General features: G+C 33.7%; 1 protein-coding gene across 3 annotated transcripts in view; it reads left to right on the top strand.

Annotated features, from left to right (window-relative positions):
- Sos1 (SOS Ras/Rac guanine nucleotide exchange factor 1) overlaps positions 1–17,987 on the top strand; it is a 137,168-nt gene that overhangs the window by 67,744 nt on the left and 51,437 nt on the right. For all 3 annotated transcript variants that reach the window (XM_020161976.2, XM_074049536.1, XM_074049537.1), the window contains exons 2-6: positions 508–633; positions 5,222–5,353; positions 7,333–7,497; positions 9,059–9,268; positions 12,344–12,487. In XM_020161976.2, coding sequence (XP_020017565.1) covers positions 508–633; positions 5,222–5,353; positions 7,333–7,497; positions 9,059–9,268; positions 12,344–12,487 — 777 coding nt within the window. The remainder of the gene's footprint in view (positions 1–507; positions 634–5,221; positions 5,354–7,332; positions 7,498–9,058; positions 9,269–12,343; positions 12,488–17,987) is intronic.

The raw sequence follows: 17,987 nt of genomic DNA, 5'->3' as shown, positions 1-17,987 counted from the left end.
TTTTAAATAGGTCTTTTTTTTTTTTAAGGGTTCTTGAATTTCATTTATTATGATTTCTTTCACGGTCACAATATCTTTTGCTTTGTTTTTTTTTTTTTTTTTTTTTTTTGGTGGTACTGGAGTTGAGCTCCAAGCCTCATGCTTGATAGGCAGGTGCTCTACAGTTACTCCGTCGCCCTTTTTTGCATTGGATATTTTCAAAATAGAGTCCCATGAACTGTTTGCCCAGGCTAGCCTTGAACTGTGATCCTCTGCCTCTCAAGTAGCTAGGCTTGCAGGCTGAGCCACTGGTACCTGGATTTGTAAAGGCCTAAAATTACAGGGCTAGATTTGGAACACGGAGAAGTCAAAATACTAATCCTGCTTCTATTTTGACCCATTTGTAAAATGCATTGAATGAAAGCTGAAGGGATGTAATCATCCCTATATCCTAAAAAGTTATTTTAAAATTAGTTTCAATTAGATGAAACAAACCCACATTTTAATCACTTTGCTTTTTGTTTATAGGTCCAGGGGCAAGTTCATCCTACTCTTGAGTCTAATGATGATGCTCTTCAGTACGTTGAAGAATTAATTTTGCAATTATTAAATATGCTATGCCAAGCTCAGCCCCGAAGTGCTTCAGATGTAGAGGTATGATAAATTTATTTACTATATGTATATTCTAGTCTAGTCTGTATGTGTATCGTAATGCCAGTGGAGGGGAAAAGAATTCTCTCTTCAAATACATATATATATATATATACACACACATATGTGAATACACGTACATATATGAATATTTGAATACATATGAAAATAAAGGTTGGATCTCCTGTAAACTTTGTATTATATATATGATAGCTTTATATTTTAGCTGTAAACCTATTCCATATTTTGCTTTTAAGCTAAAATAAGCAACTTCTTGATGCTAGAATGATGTGCTTATACCTTTAAGAACAGAATACATCCATGTGTTTCTTTGCATTCCCAAAACATTTCCCTTAATTTCAGAAGGAAAACATCTGAGTGAGGTGGGGACCAAAGAAAGAGTTGCTTGAATTTAAGATTTCATTGGTAACACAGTTACAAAGTAAGAGGTGGCCATGCTGGTAGTGGCTGGAATAGAGGTACAAGTCCCCCAAATGAGGTATTTAAAGAATTATGAGCCTAGGAGATGAGTGGAAGTCTGATGTTCCAGAAGCAGCTTATGGACCTTATGTGAATTGTGGGACAAGGACAGTTCCTGTTCTAGTAGTCTTCAGGGGAGATCCAAATTTCAGTTGAGGCAAATAAGTATCAAGGCACATTAAGGCTGAGGGTGTAACTCAGTGGTGTAGCACTTGCCGAGTGTGTTCAACTGAGGCCCTGGGTTCCATCCCCAGCACTGCCAAAAAAACAAAACAAAACACTGAGTAATAGAGGTTGTGGATGTAGGAAAGATTGTGTACTACAGAATAGTAATTCGCTTTTTAAAAGTAATTCAGAGTAGGTGTCTTATAATTTTAGTTTTATTTTTTCCTTTTATGTGGGTTTCTTACATTTTAATCCTATTTTCCATTGAATTAAGTCAGTTATCTTTTATTTGTAGTTTCCTTTAAATACCTTTACAGTGGGCTTCAGAGAATGGATCTTGAATAGAACTGGTTGCCTGACTCTCCTTCTCATTAATAATTCCAGTTGTTCTTTTGGATCCTAGTTAGGCTTCCCCTATGTTTATATAAAATGGCAGAATCCAGCCCTGTCTAGTGTATTAGAATAGGGTTACAGGTTTCATCTTGCTTGTTATTCATGTGTTGATACATTGCAAACTTAAATCCAGTTCTTTCCAGATACATTATACATTACTATGCTTGTCTAATTTAGTCCTTTTAATTAATATAGAAATTCATCATTTTCTAATATTGAAGGAAAATATCCAGAGTATGAGTCTCTCAGTCTTCCATTTGCACACTATATTTAATCAATATCTAAATTCAAGACTAAATAAAGACTAAATAAATTTTATAGATTTTAAATACTCTCTTAGAAAAGAACACCTGAGATACCTAAGAGATGTTCACCAATATCCTGCTTTATGATTTTTAAGACACTTCACCTGGACCTTTAAAATAGAGGTAGCCATATGGTGTTGGGGCTAGGGATAGATTTTTTTTTTGAAAGAATATGTAAAAGTATAAAAGTCATAGACATATAAAATCAGTTTTATAATAAGCATTGTAATTTCAAAATACTGTTATATAAATTTTTATACCCTATAACAACCCTGTGGGATATTTTTCTTCTTATTTTCTATATCAGAAAATTGGCCCTCAGAAGAGAATAGACAAAAATGGGTAGAAATTAGTTGTTTTAAGTCAATTTTGTAATAACCTTCTGTTCACACCATTCCTGGAAGGGTATGTAGATAAGAATGAAGAATATGGAGATAAGGAGACTGAGATGAGTATAATAGTTTCTTAGTGTGTTCAGGCTGCTATAACAAAATACTTTAGACTTGGTAATTTATAAACAGCATAATTTCATTGTTTATAGTTCTGGAGGTTGGGAAGTCCAAGATGAAAGTGGACTATATGATGTCTGGTGAGGACTCACTCTGCTTCTGTGTGGCTTCACATAACTGAAAGGGGAGCCTTCCTTTCCTCAAGCCTCTTTTAGAAGGGCACGAATTCCATTCATAAGGACAGAGCCCTCATGACCTAAACATCTCCTAAAACTCCCACCTCTTAATAACCACAATGAGGATTAAGTTTCAATTTGAATTTGGGAGGGATGCAAACATTCAGACTATAGCAAAGGATATTTTAGATTCTTTTATCAGGAAATAACGTTCTGTTTTCCTCATTCATTAGCAGTCAGTATTTTTAAAAATATAGAACTTTCTTTTAAAAGTAATAAAGTCCCTTAATTTAGCAAGCCCTTCAAATATATTTTTGGGTGACCTTTTCCCCTCAGAGACATACGTTAGTAGTCATTTTAGTCCAACTGCTACCCTTTTCTACCCATACTATACACTAGTATTTTCTAGATTCCAGGTCTAACCCATTAATAAATCATGAAATCACTTTAGTGCATGTCCCAACTAACATCTAAAAAAAAAAGAAAGAAAGAAAAGACCAGTGTACTTCATAAAGTAAGGGCAGGTTTTATTTATGAAACTATGAGTTGAGTGCATGTGTAAGGATATAATGTAAAATTTTTTGAGAATGTATTATTTATTATTTCTTACTATTAGGTGAACCACAGGATCATACCATTATTAAGTCTGTACCATGGATACACCTATTAATTTAACCATCAATGTAAACATTTTAACTGCATGCCATGGTAAACTTAATACTCCTTCCTCTTGTCATTTTGGATTAACAAGTGTATAAAACAGAATTGGATAAAAGAAAATAATTTTTGTTCTGAATGTTCCTTTCCCTCTTCCCCTCTCTCCTTTTTCACTCACTCTTGCTCTTCTGCCTTTGGATTGCCTTTACTCCATAAGGGTAATATCCTGGCAAATAGGTTTCCAACTAGGAAGTTGAAGAGATTTGTTAATTCATTTTTTCACTACAATAATTTCTTTCAAATAGCTTCTAAATGAATTTAAGTGATCATTTAAAAAATTTAGCTGGGCGCTAGTGGCTTATGCATGTAATCCTAGCTGCTTGGGAAGGTGACATAGGGAGGATATCTGTTTAAGGCAAAATAGATTGTGAGATCCTATCTCCAAAACAACCAGAGCAAAATGGACTGGAGGTTTGACTCAAGCAGTAGAGCACCTTCCTTGCAAGTATGAAGCTCTGAGTTCAACCTGCAATCCCACCAAAAAACAAACAAACAAAAAAAAACCACCAAAAAACCAAAGGGAGTTGATTGAGCCTTGAATATAGATGAAGAATGGATTAAACGTCTCAGTTTAGCAGGCGAAGTGGCTCAAACAGTAAGAGCGCCTGCCTAGCAGTGTGGGGCCCTGAGTTCAAGCCTCAGTGCTGCCCCAAAAAAATCTTAAATAAACTTCTCAGTTTGTAAGTTCATAGGAGAGAGCTAGAAGCCTTGTATTCTCTACCCCTTACCCCCAGTATGAGATGGCAATGTCTTTTTTTTTTTCCATTTTAACTGTATCTGATAAACTTTTATTCAGGTTTATAATCAGAGGTAATGTTTAAATGTTTAATTTCATCTAGTAGTTTTTACATACTATTTGAATACTGAGCAATTTAAAATGTTATCTGCCTTCCCAAAGTTATGTAAGAGCGACCTCTACTGGTTTTAATTGTGGTAGTGCAATACTTGCAGTATTCCAAGTGGGTTTAAAAAAATGTGAGGGGTTGGAAATGCCTTTCTTATTTATATTGAATTATATTAGCTTATTAAAGAAGGAAATTCAGCGATTTATAATAACTCAAGTTCTTTTACTTTAATGAAATTTTAACTGAGTAACTTCTGGAAATTAAATTGAAATAGTTTGTTAAAATCAGTGATGTATGGAGGACTTTAAAGATGAGTTAGTGTATTAAAATTGCTGTTACCAATAAAGTTATTGATTTTCATGATTTGTAGATAGTTTAAAGTTAAGTACTTTATTTAGCATGATGGGTAAAGAAAAAATTTCTTAGAGATTTCAATTGCATAAAGCTTTTTGAACTTATAATTATTATTGAAAGTAAGGACAAGTAATGGGAACTGGATTTAAATACTTGCTTTTTTTTGGTTGGGTGGGGTTTGAATTCAGGGCTTTGTGCTTGCAACGTAGGTACTCTACTGCTTGAACCATGCCACTAGTCCATTTTGCTCTGGTTATTTTGGAGATAGGGTCACATGAACTATTTGCCCAGGCTGGCCTTGAACTGTGATGCTCTCGATCTCAGCCTCCCAAGTAGCTAGTATTACAGGAGTAAGCTACCAGTGCCCAGCTAGACTTTTGCTTCTTGAGCTTAGATCTCATTTGAAATTTTAGGAAAAGTAATGTTTATAGTGACTTATGACTCATTCTTGTCATTAGTTTTGTCATAGTAAAGTTGGAATTCAGGATATGATCTTCTCCCTAGATAACAGAAGGAATATTTAGACTGTTAATTGTGTAATTAAGAAAATAATACAAGTATAGTTTTCTTTTAGCTTAGGTATGTTTTTAGTAAATTATTCCACATGTGAAAATCTCTTGTTATTCTTTGATTTTAAGAGTAAATTTTAAGTGAAGAGCATTATTTCATTTATTTGTTGCTTAGTTGTTATTTTCCTGTTTTCCAAGGAACGTGTTCAAAAAAGTTTCCCTCACCCAATTGATAAGTGGGCCATAGCTGATGCCCAGTCAGCTATTGAGAAGAGGAAGCGAAGAAACCCTTTATCTCTCCCAGTAGAAAAAATTCATCCTTTATTAAAGGTAAAGCTGAAATATTGCCTTCTTACCTTTGAAAAGCAAAATAAAACCCACCATTTTCAAACACTAAGAATGTTTGAACTGAACAGTAAAATTCTCTCATTTTAAGTTTTCCAGGGATCCATGTGGTGGGAGGGGTACTATGATAATAAGAAAGTATAAATTGGGCAGTGTAATTTAAGGTAATTTCATACCACTAACAATAAGCAAATTGAAGAGACTTAGCAAAGTTATTGTAGATTTTATTTCAGGTGTTCCTTGAACTTGCAAAGAGAATTATAAAACTCTCCTTCTTGGTTAGACCTAAGTGTTCCTATAAATCCTTTAGATGTTAATATTTTGTGTAGGAACTTTTGTGAGATCCCATAGATCAATGTATAATCTTTGAACAAAAATTCCCTGAAGATCACCTAAACTAGCCAGTCAGTTAATCTCTCCATAACTAGTAGAGTAAGTGCCAGAAACCATAATAATACCTTTTCAGTCATATTTAATGCAATGAACAAACTTGTTTAATTAAAACCTTAATACTTTTAGAAAGCAACAATTTTGCATATAGTGTAATACAGGCAAAAATGCTAATACTTACATATATTTTCTCTGAGTTTAATTCCCAAAAAGTTATTATGATCTACAATTGTAAATGAGGAAGAGGAGGCAGAAAGCAATTAAATAACTCCCTAGTTCAAATTCACAATACTCATAAGTAATAGTGTTAGGAAATCCAGATTTCCTTAATCTTATCTAAAATTTAAGACTAAACACTTGGATGATGTTTAAAATTATCAAAAGGTTCTATTTTACATTTGGTGGTTAAGAATAGAAACCATCTGCCTTTATCTTACTGACTGGTTTGAGGAAATGGTGCATGTTATGGGAAATAATAAATTTATTAATAATTCAACATTTCTTTTATAATTTACAAGATTTTCATTGGCCATATGTTGAATTATATTCTAAGAGAATTAACAATTTGAGACAGGTACATGCTGTAATGATCCTAAATTTTGAGTTTTACAATCTAACTGTGTATATCATTTCAACTTCTTAATGCATCTTTATCATGATACATTTAATAGTTTTTACATTCTTGAAAGGTAAACACTACCTGTTCCCAACTTACAGTAAACTTTTGTGACACTGGGGTTTGAACCCAGGGCCTACACCTTGAGCCACTCCAACAGCCCTGTTTTGTGATGGGTTTTTCAAGACAGGGTCTCCTGAACTATTTGCCTGGGCTGCCTTCAAACCGCAATCCTCCTGATCTCTGCCTCCTGAGTAGCTAGGATTATAGGTATGAGCCACTGGTGCTCAGCTTTACAGTAAACTTAGTGGGCTTGTTTAGAATTTGTTCTTCTTTAGGAACTGGTCAGCTCCAAAAAAAGAATGTATTCTCTTTAAAGTCTAATAATAAGATGGACTATTTAATATGCTCTTAAGAACTACCATTGTTCAGTAGGACACAGCATGAAGTTTTTCATAGAAACAGCCAGGAATACCAGGAATGTGCCACTAGTATTTGGGGGTACTCAGGTCCCTTTGGGAAGGACAGATGTATAAGATTAATAGATGCTCCTAGGTTCCAATAATATATTCAATCTTGTTTTGTATAAAAGAGAAAACTCACATCTCACAGTTACTTCCAGGTTTCTTACTTGGTTACAGAGAGCATTTTATCTCTTACACCAAATTTGTACTTCCCTTCCTAGGTTAGGGATAATCTGTTTAGTAATGTATACCTCTTAAGTATTGTACATGACCAGGGACAATTTTGTCTTGCCTGTTCTTAGCTTACATTTTTCAACAGTGACACTTACATTATTGAAAATTGAACCACTGGTAATTAAATTGTAAAATCAAATGTTTATAATGACAGGCCTCAGTAAAAGTTAAGCTAAGTTGCATGGTTTTTAAAATTCTTAATCAATGTGTTAAATTTGTAGTGTATTATGTTTAAACATAGTTTTCTTTTAATTTTGTAGGAAGTCCTAGGTTATAAAATTGACCACCAAGTTTCTGTTTACATAGTAGCAGTATTAGAATACATTTCTGCAGACATTTTAAAGCTGGTGGGGAATTATGTAAGAAATATACGGCATTATGAAATTACAAAACAAGATATTAAAGTGGCGATGTGTGCTGATAAGGTAAGCAACTGAACTTCTATGTTTTATTTTTATTTTTATTTGTGATTCATTGGATACTAATGTACTATTCAAACAGAATAAAATTGTACACTGTATTATGTCCTGGGGGCTACTTCCAGTAATCCAATAGCAAGCATTCCGCATATCACTTTATAGAAATAGGATATTAGATGTATAGTATTAAAATGTTTTTAAATATATCATGTAGTTATTGTCTTCTGTATTGCTACAACTAGGGTTAGTTACAGTAATAGAACTTTAATAGTAAATTTCTTAAATTTTTATTTGATTTGTAAAGGTTAGAAGGTTATGGATTTACTTACACAATTTTTGAAAATGTGTACACTAAATGATGGTTTTCATTTCAACACCTAGATTTCTTTAGATACTAGTTGTGCAGTGTTTCAACACTAATACCAAGAACAACCATTTACTGCAAGTTAAGCAGATACATGGTTTGTCTCATTTGGTCATTATGATACTCCTTTAAGGGAGTGATCTTATTACAGAATATAAAAGGGAAGCTAAATTTCAGGCAGATATGGAAATTGGTTCAGAGTTTTCTGAGAAATATGAAAGCCTAGACTTGAACTCTAGATCTTAGTCTAAAGCTTTTTAGTCCTTGCCTTAGCATTTTCATTTTATGAAAATGATTTTGCAGAAAAGAAAACATTTTCTAATGAAGCATTTCATTCCATTTTTTCACTGTACTCTTATTAACTTGGAATATTTTTTCTGATTACTGAATTCACTTAATTATGTTTTACCATTTATTTGTCCTTTCAGAAATGATAATCTAAAATTAAAAATCATCTGATCTGAAGAATTTCAAATGTGATTTTAAAATGAATAAGTATTTGGTTTTCAAAATTATTATTTAAAAATGAATCTTAAATGTTTAATATTTTTAGTGAATGAGAGAAATAATCTCGAGTACTTATTATGTGCTCACACAGAGAAGAAATGCAAGAGAATCTAAAACCAAGGCTCCAGAATTGATGAAGAGATACTTATATTTTTGAAATAAGCAGAAAGTAGCACAAGATAAAGCATTTTATTATAGGGATAGGATACTGTAGAAGTTCATAAGAAGGGAAAAGATGAGTTTTACCAAGAGTGATAATGGTAGACTTCTTGGAAAAAACAGGATATGATCTATCTTCTCAAAATGAAGGAAATAACCTAAACTAGAAGACTGTAAGAGTTGCTCAAATATGAGGGAAGGAGGCAATGGAGTAAGGTGAGTTAAATGCTATAGAGCAGAGGACACAAAGTTGGAGAGAAATGCAAGGCAATTTGGGAACAAATTAGAAGTAATAGGTTAAGAGAGACAGACAGATACTAGTATTTGTAGAGAACCTGGAGGAGGCATGTATGATACCAGACGTAGAGTTCTGTTTTAGGGAAACTTCAGAGAAGCTATGGAGAGGTGGTGCCATTATATCCCAAAGAGACAGTCAGATGCCTGTTCTCCTTTTTTAATCATTTAAAACTTTATTCAAAGCATTTACCTTCATTTGACTATAGACTCTTATTTTGTACTTTTTATATCACCATGTAGGTATTGATGGATATGTTTCATCAAGATGTAGAAGATATAAATGTATTATCTTTAACTGATGAAGAGCCTTCCACCTCAGGAGAACAAACTTACTATGATTTGGTAAAAGCATTTATGGCAGAAATTCGACAATATATAAGAGAACTAAATCTAATTATAAAAGTTTTTAGAGAGCCCTTCGTCTCAAATTCCAAATTGTTTTCAGCAAATGTAAGTATATTGTCTATATGTCTATCATTGCATCTATTGTTAAATTTCCTTCAGATTTGAATTTATATAGTTCATGACTACTAATTTGTTAGTATTTAAAGGTCGTGGGACATAATTCCTGCTCACAAAGTGCTTCAACAATTTCAAGAGATTAAACATCAAAAATTAAAAAATAAAATTTAAAGTAGACTGACTATGTAAGTGAAGATGAATTCATAGAATCTTCCATGCCAAAGAATAAAGCCTGTTTGGCTGGAGGCATGGCTCAAGTGATAGAGTGCCTGCATTCATGTGTGAAGCCCTGAGTTCAAACCCCAGCACCACAAAAAAGAAAAAATAAATAAATAAAGCCTTTGTTTATATGGAAGATATTCTTGTTTCATTTGACTCATTTAACCATTACTTTGTCAGCACCAACTGTATTGTCAGGCATCAATGCTTAGCCATGGGGATTGAAAGATGAATAAGAGCTAATTTCTTCCCTCAGGTTCAGTAGATTGTGGTGATAACTATGATAGATGTTTGATAGCAGTATTTTTGGGAGCACAAAGGCAGGAGCCAGTAACATTGAAACTCTGAGAGGGAATTACTGGTTTCAGGATTATAGTGCAACTGCCCCACGCAGGACCTGAGGATACGCTGAGCAAGAGCAGATGCAGTTGTCTGAGGGTTACATACTAGGAATTCCTACCTAGCTATAGGTGACTGATGGAGAAACGGTGCTCTCACTACAGAAGCTGGGACTGCTGCTCAAATTATGACAATTTTTTTTAAAGATTAAAAAATAAAAGAGTAGGGAATGAGGGTTTAGCTCAGTCCTAAAGTGCTTGTCTTTTTAGCATGTGTGAAGCCCTAGGTTCAAACCCTAGCACTGCAGGAAAATAATAAATAGTAAATAAAGGAGTAAATTATAGTGATAATAGTACAAATCTGTAAATATACTAAAACCACTGAACTACTTATTTTAGATGGTGAATTGTATATTTCAATGAAGTTGCTAAGACGTCTTAGACAAAAATCAAGAGCCCACAGTGCAAAGTAAAGCTACCAGGAGGCACGATCACACACTCATTAGAAAGACTGGAACAAAGACTGAAAGACCAAATGTTGAAGAGGGTGTGGAGCAATTGCTTGTGGGATTGTAAAATTCCCACATTACTTGTGAGATGTAAACTAGTATAAACATTTTAGAAAAAAGTTTGGCAGTTTTATGAAGCAATAAACATAAACCAACCATACGCTCCAGCAGCTCTGCTTCTGGGTGTTTGGGTAGGAGAAATGAAAACATGTGCATACAAAACTTGTTATGAACGTTCATAGCCACTTTATTTCTAATAACCTAAAACTGGAAATAACCCAAATGCCTATCAAAGGGTATACACGTGATAGCCACAATGGAATGTCAGTCAGCAATAAAAAGGAACTAAGTAGTTAAACATGCAATGGCATGAATGCTGGCATAGAAACTGGACACAAAAGATTAAATATTTCCATTTACTTAATCTTCAGAAAGATACTTCCTTCATGCCAAAAAGCAGATTACCTGCTTTCCTCGGGAGTAAGGATGGTGAGGGTTGATGGGGATGTGGCATAAGGAAACTTTTTTAATGCAATGAAAATGTTGTGCATTTTAATTATGATGGGGAGGTTAAAAGATGAATAGCTATGTAAAAACCTCATCAAAAAGTACATTTAAAATATGTCTGTCTTACTATATATGAACCATACCTCAGAAGTGATTTGACAAAAATAATGTCACTGATAAAAATAATCAAATCAAGTAATAGTAACCAATGGATTTTAATATAATAGTACAAAATTGATACAGCTTCAGATTCCACATTACAGCTAACTTAAGAAACTACCACTTGTAGCTAGAGGCATGGGTAGGAGGTAGAGTGCCTGCCTAGCACACATAAAGCCCTGAGTTCAAACCCCAATACCACCAAAAAAAAGGAAAAGAAAGAAATGATCACTTTTTAAATGTTGGCATGCTATCATAAAAGGATATTTAATCTATATGAGTCATCCAGAATAGGTAAATCTATAGAGAGATAGAAAGTAGAATAGTGGTTGCCAGGTCTGGGAAGAAAGCAGGATGGAGAATGAGTGTTAATGGGGTTAGGGTGTCTTTTAGGGGTAATACAATGTTCTAGAATTTGACAGTGATGATGATTATACAGCTACAAATACACTGAAAACTATACTGAATAATAAGTACATTGTGTAAGGGCAAATTTTATGGTATGTGGATTTTGTCTCAGAAAAATTGCATCAAAATAGAAAATAATACCACAATTATTTGAGTAGGCTATTAAAATATTCTTTTCTTTTCCTGTTATGTATATAAAGCTAGACTTTCTTTATGTACTCAACCAAAATGGTGTATCACAATATTAAACACAATAGTTAGGAAAATCCTATTTTTTTTCTATTAAACTACATGTTTGAGATTTGCAAAAATGTAAAAACACATACACACAAAAAGAACCCACAAAACAAAAACAAAAATCCTGCCACTTTTCTACTAAATGTTTCCTTTTTGTTGTTTTAGAAATATAGTTAGTTTTCACAAAAATTTTATGCTAATATATAGTGGGGTTCATTGATTTTTTTAATGAATTAAATGTTTTAAAATATTATTAGCTTTAATTTCTAATATTGTAAACAATGATGGATATTAGCAAAAGCTTTTTGGAGTCTTCTATAACTTTTAAAGAGTATAAAAGAATCCTAAAACCAAAAAGGTTGAAAGCTACTGACCTAATGAAATATATTTCAAGTTGTACATCACTGCAAAAGGAATTCTTGAATTGACCTAATGAAATATATTTCAAGTTGTACATCACTGCAAAAGGAATTCTTGAATTGACCTAATGAAATATATTTCAAGTTGTACATCACTGCAAAAGGAATTCTTGAATTAATCTTTCATTTATATTTGTAAATCATTAAAATTTTTCAGTGTATATCTGCTATGTTTTGTGGTTACAAAATGACTTTATTAGCTCAAAATGTGTCTGTTATTACACAGCCTAACCTACTTAGTATATTTCCCTATTCTCTTCTCGACAGGATGTAGAAAATATATTTAGTCGAATAGTAGACATACATGAACTTAGTGTAAAGTTACTGGGCCATATAGAAGATACTGTTGAAATGACAGATGAAGGCAGTCCCCATCCATTAGTAGGAAGCTGCTTTGAAGACCTCGCAGAGGTAAGTACTTCAGTTATATACCAAAAGAAGTCTGTGTAGAAGCCCCTAATTGTGTTAAAATTGGGAATTTTAATTCTTGCTTCCAGCTAAGCCATAGATACGAACTGCTGATTCCTTAATCTGTTGCCCCTCCCTCATAGGGTCCTTGTCAACGTTTGTTTCTATTATCTTAGTAAACATAGAAAAAGTGATCTCTCATAGAAAAACATCCCACAGAGGAGAGACACTATAGCTGGCTCCCAGTGTCATCCTATAAAGTCTTTCACAGCAATGCCAGGAAAGTTAATGAATAAATGAAGAACTTGAATCTGGAGTCAGACTACTTGTATTCCTCTCTAAGCACTGCTACTTCCTAATTGTGTAAATCTAGCCAAGCCTATTCACTTTCTCTAAACTTCCACATATTTGTAAAATAAGGATTGTAGTAATAGGGCTCAAGATTTTTTGTGTGTGTGAAAATTAAGATAACCTATCTGAAGAACTCAGCTAAGCACCTTTACAAAGTAAGCTAATCAGTATGTGATAACCATATTGTTATTTAGAATAGGAAGAATTAAGTCACCAGGAAAATCAGGTCTGGGGCCTAGATGATTCAGACAACATGGGGTAGAACGTCTGGTAACTGTCAAATGCTAATCAGAGTCCTAATAAATTAGTATTGATAGTCATTCTGAAGTTTCTAGCGCTCTCTCTGTCTCACTCTAAAATCATTTATTATAACATAGTGTTGAGCATGTGAAAAAAAATCTGAAAAGAAATATAATACTTAGTAGCTAGATTATAGGAGAATTCAGAAACTATAAAAGAATACTATAATTGCCTCTATTCAGTATTCTGTTAGAGATACTACTAAATGCAAAAAGGACAGAAAAAGAATAGGCAAGACAAAGCTGCCCTTTTTGTAGTCAATATAATTGTCTACTTAGCAAATCCAAAAACAGGTATGCATTACTACAACTAGCAGGCAAGTTCAGTGTAGTGACTAAAGATCAGCATTGCTTTGCTCTGTGACAGCTCATGGAACATAAAGCATTAAAGGCCAAAGACTCTATTCACAAAGGTGTGTAAGACCTTCATTATGAAAAATAATAAAATAATTCAGTTCATAAAGAATATATGAATAGATAAGAAATACATCCCATACCATGTTTTTAGATGGAAAGACTCAATATTGTAATAATACTAGTTGTCCCCATAATAATCTATAAATCCAGTACATATCAAGCTGATCCTAAAATTCATGTGTGAGAATAAAGGGCAGGACCTAGGCATAGTGGTATATGCCTGTAATCTGGAGGTTGAAGCAGGAAGATCACAAGTTCAAGGGCAGCCTGGGCTACAAGTAAGACACCCTAAAAAGAAAAGAAAGGTACAAAAATAATTTGGAGGAAGAAGAAATCAAGGGGACTTATTCTATCACATATTATTTTATGGTAAATAAAGTGTAGTATTTGTGCCAATACAGACAGATAGTAGAACAGAAAAGAGAGGTTTAAAAATATATATACACACACTCCTAATATGTGACAGAGGTAATAATAAGTATAGAAAGAACAAGATAATTAATGATGCTGGGTCAAAACTGGTTACCTGTATGGAAAAAAAATTCATTCTGTAGCTTACATCATTTATAAAAAGTTCTTAGTTGATTAAAAATCTGAAAAATCCATGTTCATGAGTTAGAATAATTGATATTGATAAAATGCCCATACTACCCAAAGCAATTTATAGAATCAATGCAATCTGCATCAGAAAACCAATGACATTCTTCATAGAACTAGAAAAAAAACTAGAAAAAAAATTTGTATGGAAACACAAAAAACCTCAAATAGTGAAAGCAATCTTAATGTTTTCCCCTTTTTTTCTTAGTATGTTTTAATTGTCCAAAGTAAATGGGTTTCATTGTGACAGAAGGTATTGTATTTACCTAACTTCAAAAGGTAAGCTACAAGAGACTGGGGAGAGGGGTTTGTAGCTTAGTAGTAGAGCATTTGCCTAGCATATGTGAGGCCCCAGGTTTGATCCCTGGAAATACACAAAACCCCAAACAAAACTATAAAGCTATAGTAAATAAAACAATATAGTACTGGCATGAAAACAGACATATAGACCAATAAGAATGTAATAGAGAGTCTAGAAGTAAACCCATACAATTTTAACCAACTAATCTTTGACAAAAGTGCTAACAATACACACTGGAGAAAGGACAGTCCTTTTAATAAATGGTGCTGGGAAAACAGGATATCCATAGACAGAGGATTGGAACTAGACCCCTATCTCTCACCATATACAAAATCAACTAAAAATGGATTAGTCTTAAATATAAGACCTGAAACTATTAAACTACCAGAAGGAACTGCTTCAGGACATTGGAATGGGCAAGGATCTTTTGGATAAGAAGTCAGTGGTTCCCGCCTGTAATCCTAGCTACTCAGGAAGCAGAGATCCAGGAGGAGCAGCTTGAAGCCAGACCCTAGGCAAATTGTTCTGAGACCCTATCCTGAAAATACCCATCACACATTAAAAAAGGGCTGGTGGAGTGGATCAAGCAGTAAGACCCCCTGCTAGTAAGCATGAGGCCCTGAGTTCAAACCTCAGTGCTGCAAAAAAAAAAAAAACCAAAAGCATAAATAGGCAAATGGGAGAAAATATTTATCTGGGAAGGGGTTAATATCTAGCATGTATAAGGAATTTTAACAAATTAATACAAGAAAAGCCAATCTCTCATTTAAAAATTGACACTAGATAGGCTTAAAATAGCCAACAGGGATGAAAACAAATGAACATCACTAATCATCAGGGAAATGTAGATCAAAACCACAATGAATTATCGCCTCACTTCAGTTAGAATGCCTGTTATCAAAAAGACAAAAGTGTTCTTGAGGATGTGGAGGAAAAAAACCTATATATACTATTGGTAGGAATGTATGTTACTGTAGTCATTATTAAAAAAAAAAAAGGTATGGAGGTTCCTTAGAAAATTAAAAACAGAACTATATGATCCAGCAGTCACACTACTGGGTATGCAGCCAAAGGAAATACATCAGTATGTGAAAGTGACATATCAATAGCCTTCAATAAAGAGTGGCTTAAAGAAAAATGATGTATTCATAATGTAGAATATTATTCAGAGTTTTAAAATAAATGACCTGGAAGGATCTGTATGAACCAGAATAGATAAATTCTGAATACAACTTCGACCATAAAAAGCAATCTGCAGAAGAATATATATAAATATACATACATATATGTCCACCCATATGAATGGTATTTATGTGAAGTTTGAAAGCATGCAAAACAGTGGATTGCCCTTTTCTTGACACATGCAATTTTGATATAAAAACATACATGGAAATGATAAAGTTCAAATACAGATAGTGGCTACCTATGGTGATCAGGAGGAAAGGAGACAAACTTGCGAAAGGAGTTCTAGGGGATTGGTTGCATCCACACTTTTATTTCATTTTATAAAAATCTGAAGCAAGTATAAAATGTTGACCTTTGTCTAGCTAGATGATGTGTATAGTTAAGTTAGATTGTTCTTCATATTTTCCTGCCAGTTACAAGTATTAATAATTAAATTTTATCTTTTTCTGTGAATCCTATACCTTTTAACCAATAAACTGATCATAAAAATCACCTATTAACTCATTCATGGATTCTTAGGAATACATGCCATTCTACAGATTTTCCTTAAGAATAAAACTACAGGATTAGAGTTTGGATTCCCAGTGAATTGTCTGTTTTTTTCCCCCTCTTGAGATGATCTATTTATTACCTACCATATTGCAATACTAGCTACCATTTATTAGGTGCTTACTATGTGCCAGACACTATAAGTACTTATCTCATTTAATTCCTAAAATAACTCTATGAAGTATTATCCACATTTTCCAATGAGGAAACACAGTAAGTAGTCTGTTGACAGCCACACAGCTAATAAGCAGTGAAGTCAGAATTGGAACCTAGGTCTTTGTGACTCCAGAGCCTGTGTTTTTAAACTATGCTTTCTTTTGTTTATAGTTGTAACAATTCTATTATATATTGGGGCTTATTGAAAGAGAAGGAAGGCAAACATGTCTACTGTATGATCATTTCTTGCAGTTTGGAGAGGCCTGGAACACAGGTGTATTCCTCTTTCCCACATGCTCTGTTTTTTCCTGACTCTTTCCTGTTGTTGGTGAAAGTGTTCTACCCATTTCTGTAAACTTTGCAATGAGTTGCAGTCTCTGGTATTACATTATTATAACACAAATTTTTAGTTGAAATGACTGTTTAAGGAGTTAAAATTAGGGAGTGAACAGAAATCCTGCTCTTGGAATCCAGGATGACTTGAAACTTTTTGTGTCATATTGCATTTTACAGTGACCAGAACTCAAGTCTTAACGATGTCTGATCTAGAATTAATAATATTCAAGTTTTCCTTAAAAAATGAGTGAAAAACAACATTAAGGATAATTAACTCAAACATCATTTGTCCTATCATTTCCTCCTACTTCCTTCTACTATACTCCACTTTATTATGCTCCTTCCACTCTTCCTCTAAAATGAATCTGTATGAAAGTGAACTCCTGCTACAATCTACAGCACCGTTTTCTTAATAGTTTTATACCTGGAATAGGGCACGGAAGAGTAGAGGCCCTATTCCTCCTGCTACAATCAATAGACTCACTCTCTTTTTCCTTGATACTGTTTTAAACCTAGCCATGATAATTTAGTTTTATTGACAATTGGTTGTATTGATAATGATAGTAAAATTTTTGGCAGTTTGCATAAAGTTGTTTTATGAAAACTGTAACAATGACTTTTTTGGTGGGACTAGTATTTGAACTCAGGGCTTTGTGCTCACAAAGGAGACGTTTTACCACTTGAGTAACACCTCCAAGTCCATTCTGCTCTGGTTATTTTTGGAGGTGGGGTCTGGAGAATTATTTGCCTAGGCTGGCAAATAATTTGCCTGTGATCCTCCAGATCTCAGCCTCCCAAGTAGCGAGGATTGTAGGTGTAAGCCACCAATGCCAGCAACAGTGACTTTTAGATGATAGAAATTGTTACTTTTGGCTTACAGAATGTGAAATTAAAAGTCTGTCACCAAAGGAAAAAGCTATAGGGCTGGTGGAGTGGCTCGTGTGGGAGAGCACCTGCCTAGCAAGCACAAAGCCCTGAGTTTAAACCCCTGTACTACAAAAAAGAAAGAAAAAAAACTATGATAAAATAAACATCTGTCATCAGAATTCTAAGTGTTTATACCTTGCCTATTTATTGATAGCCATATTCTTTTTTTTTTATTCATATGTGCATACAATGTTTTGGTCATTTCTCCCCTCTTCCCACTATATTCTTTTTCAGTTAAGCTTTGTTGTTTTCCAGAACCAAGTCTGCCTTATTTATTTATTTATTTATTTATTTATTTATTTATTTTGGTAGTACTGGGGCTTGAACTCTGCCTCACTTTTGCTAGGCAGGCTCTTTACCACTTGAGTTACTCCACTAGCCCTCT

The sequence above is a fragment of the Castor canadensis genome, chromosome 12 (assembly GCF_047511655.1).
Source record: "Castor canadensis chromosome 12, mCasCan1.hap1v2, whole genome shotgun sequence".
In the NCBI taxonomy this organism is placed as follows: Eukaryota; Metazoa; Chordata; class Mammalia; order Rodentia; family Castoridae; genus Castor; species Castor canadensis.
Note: the sequence above shows the minus strand (reverse complement) of the source record. Positions and strands in the feature narration are given on the sequence as shown.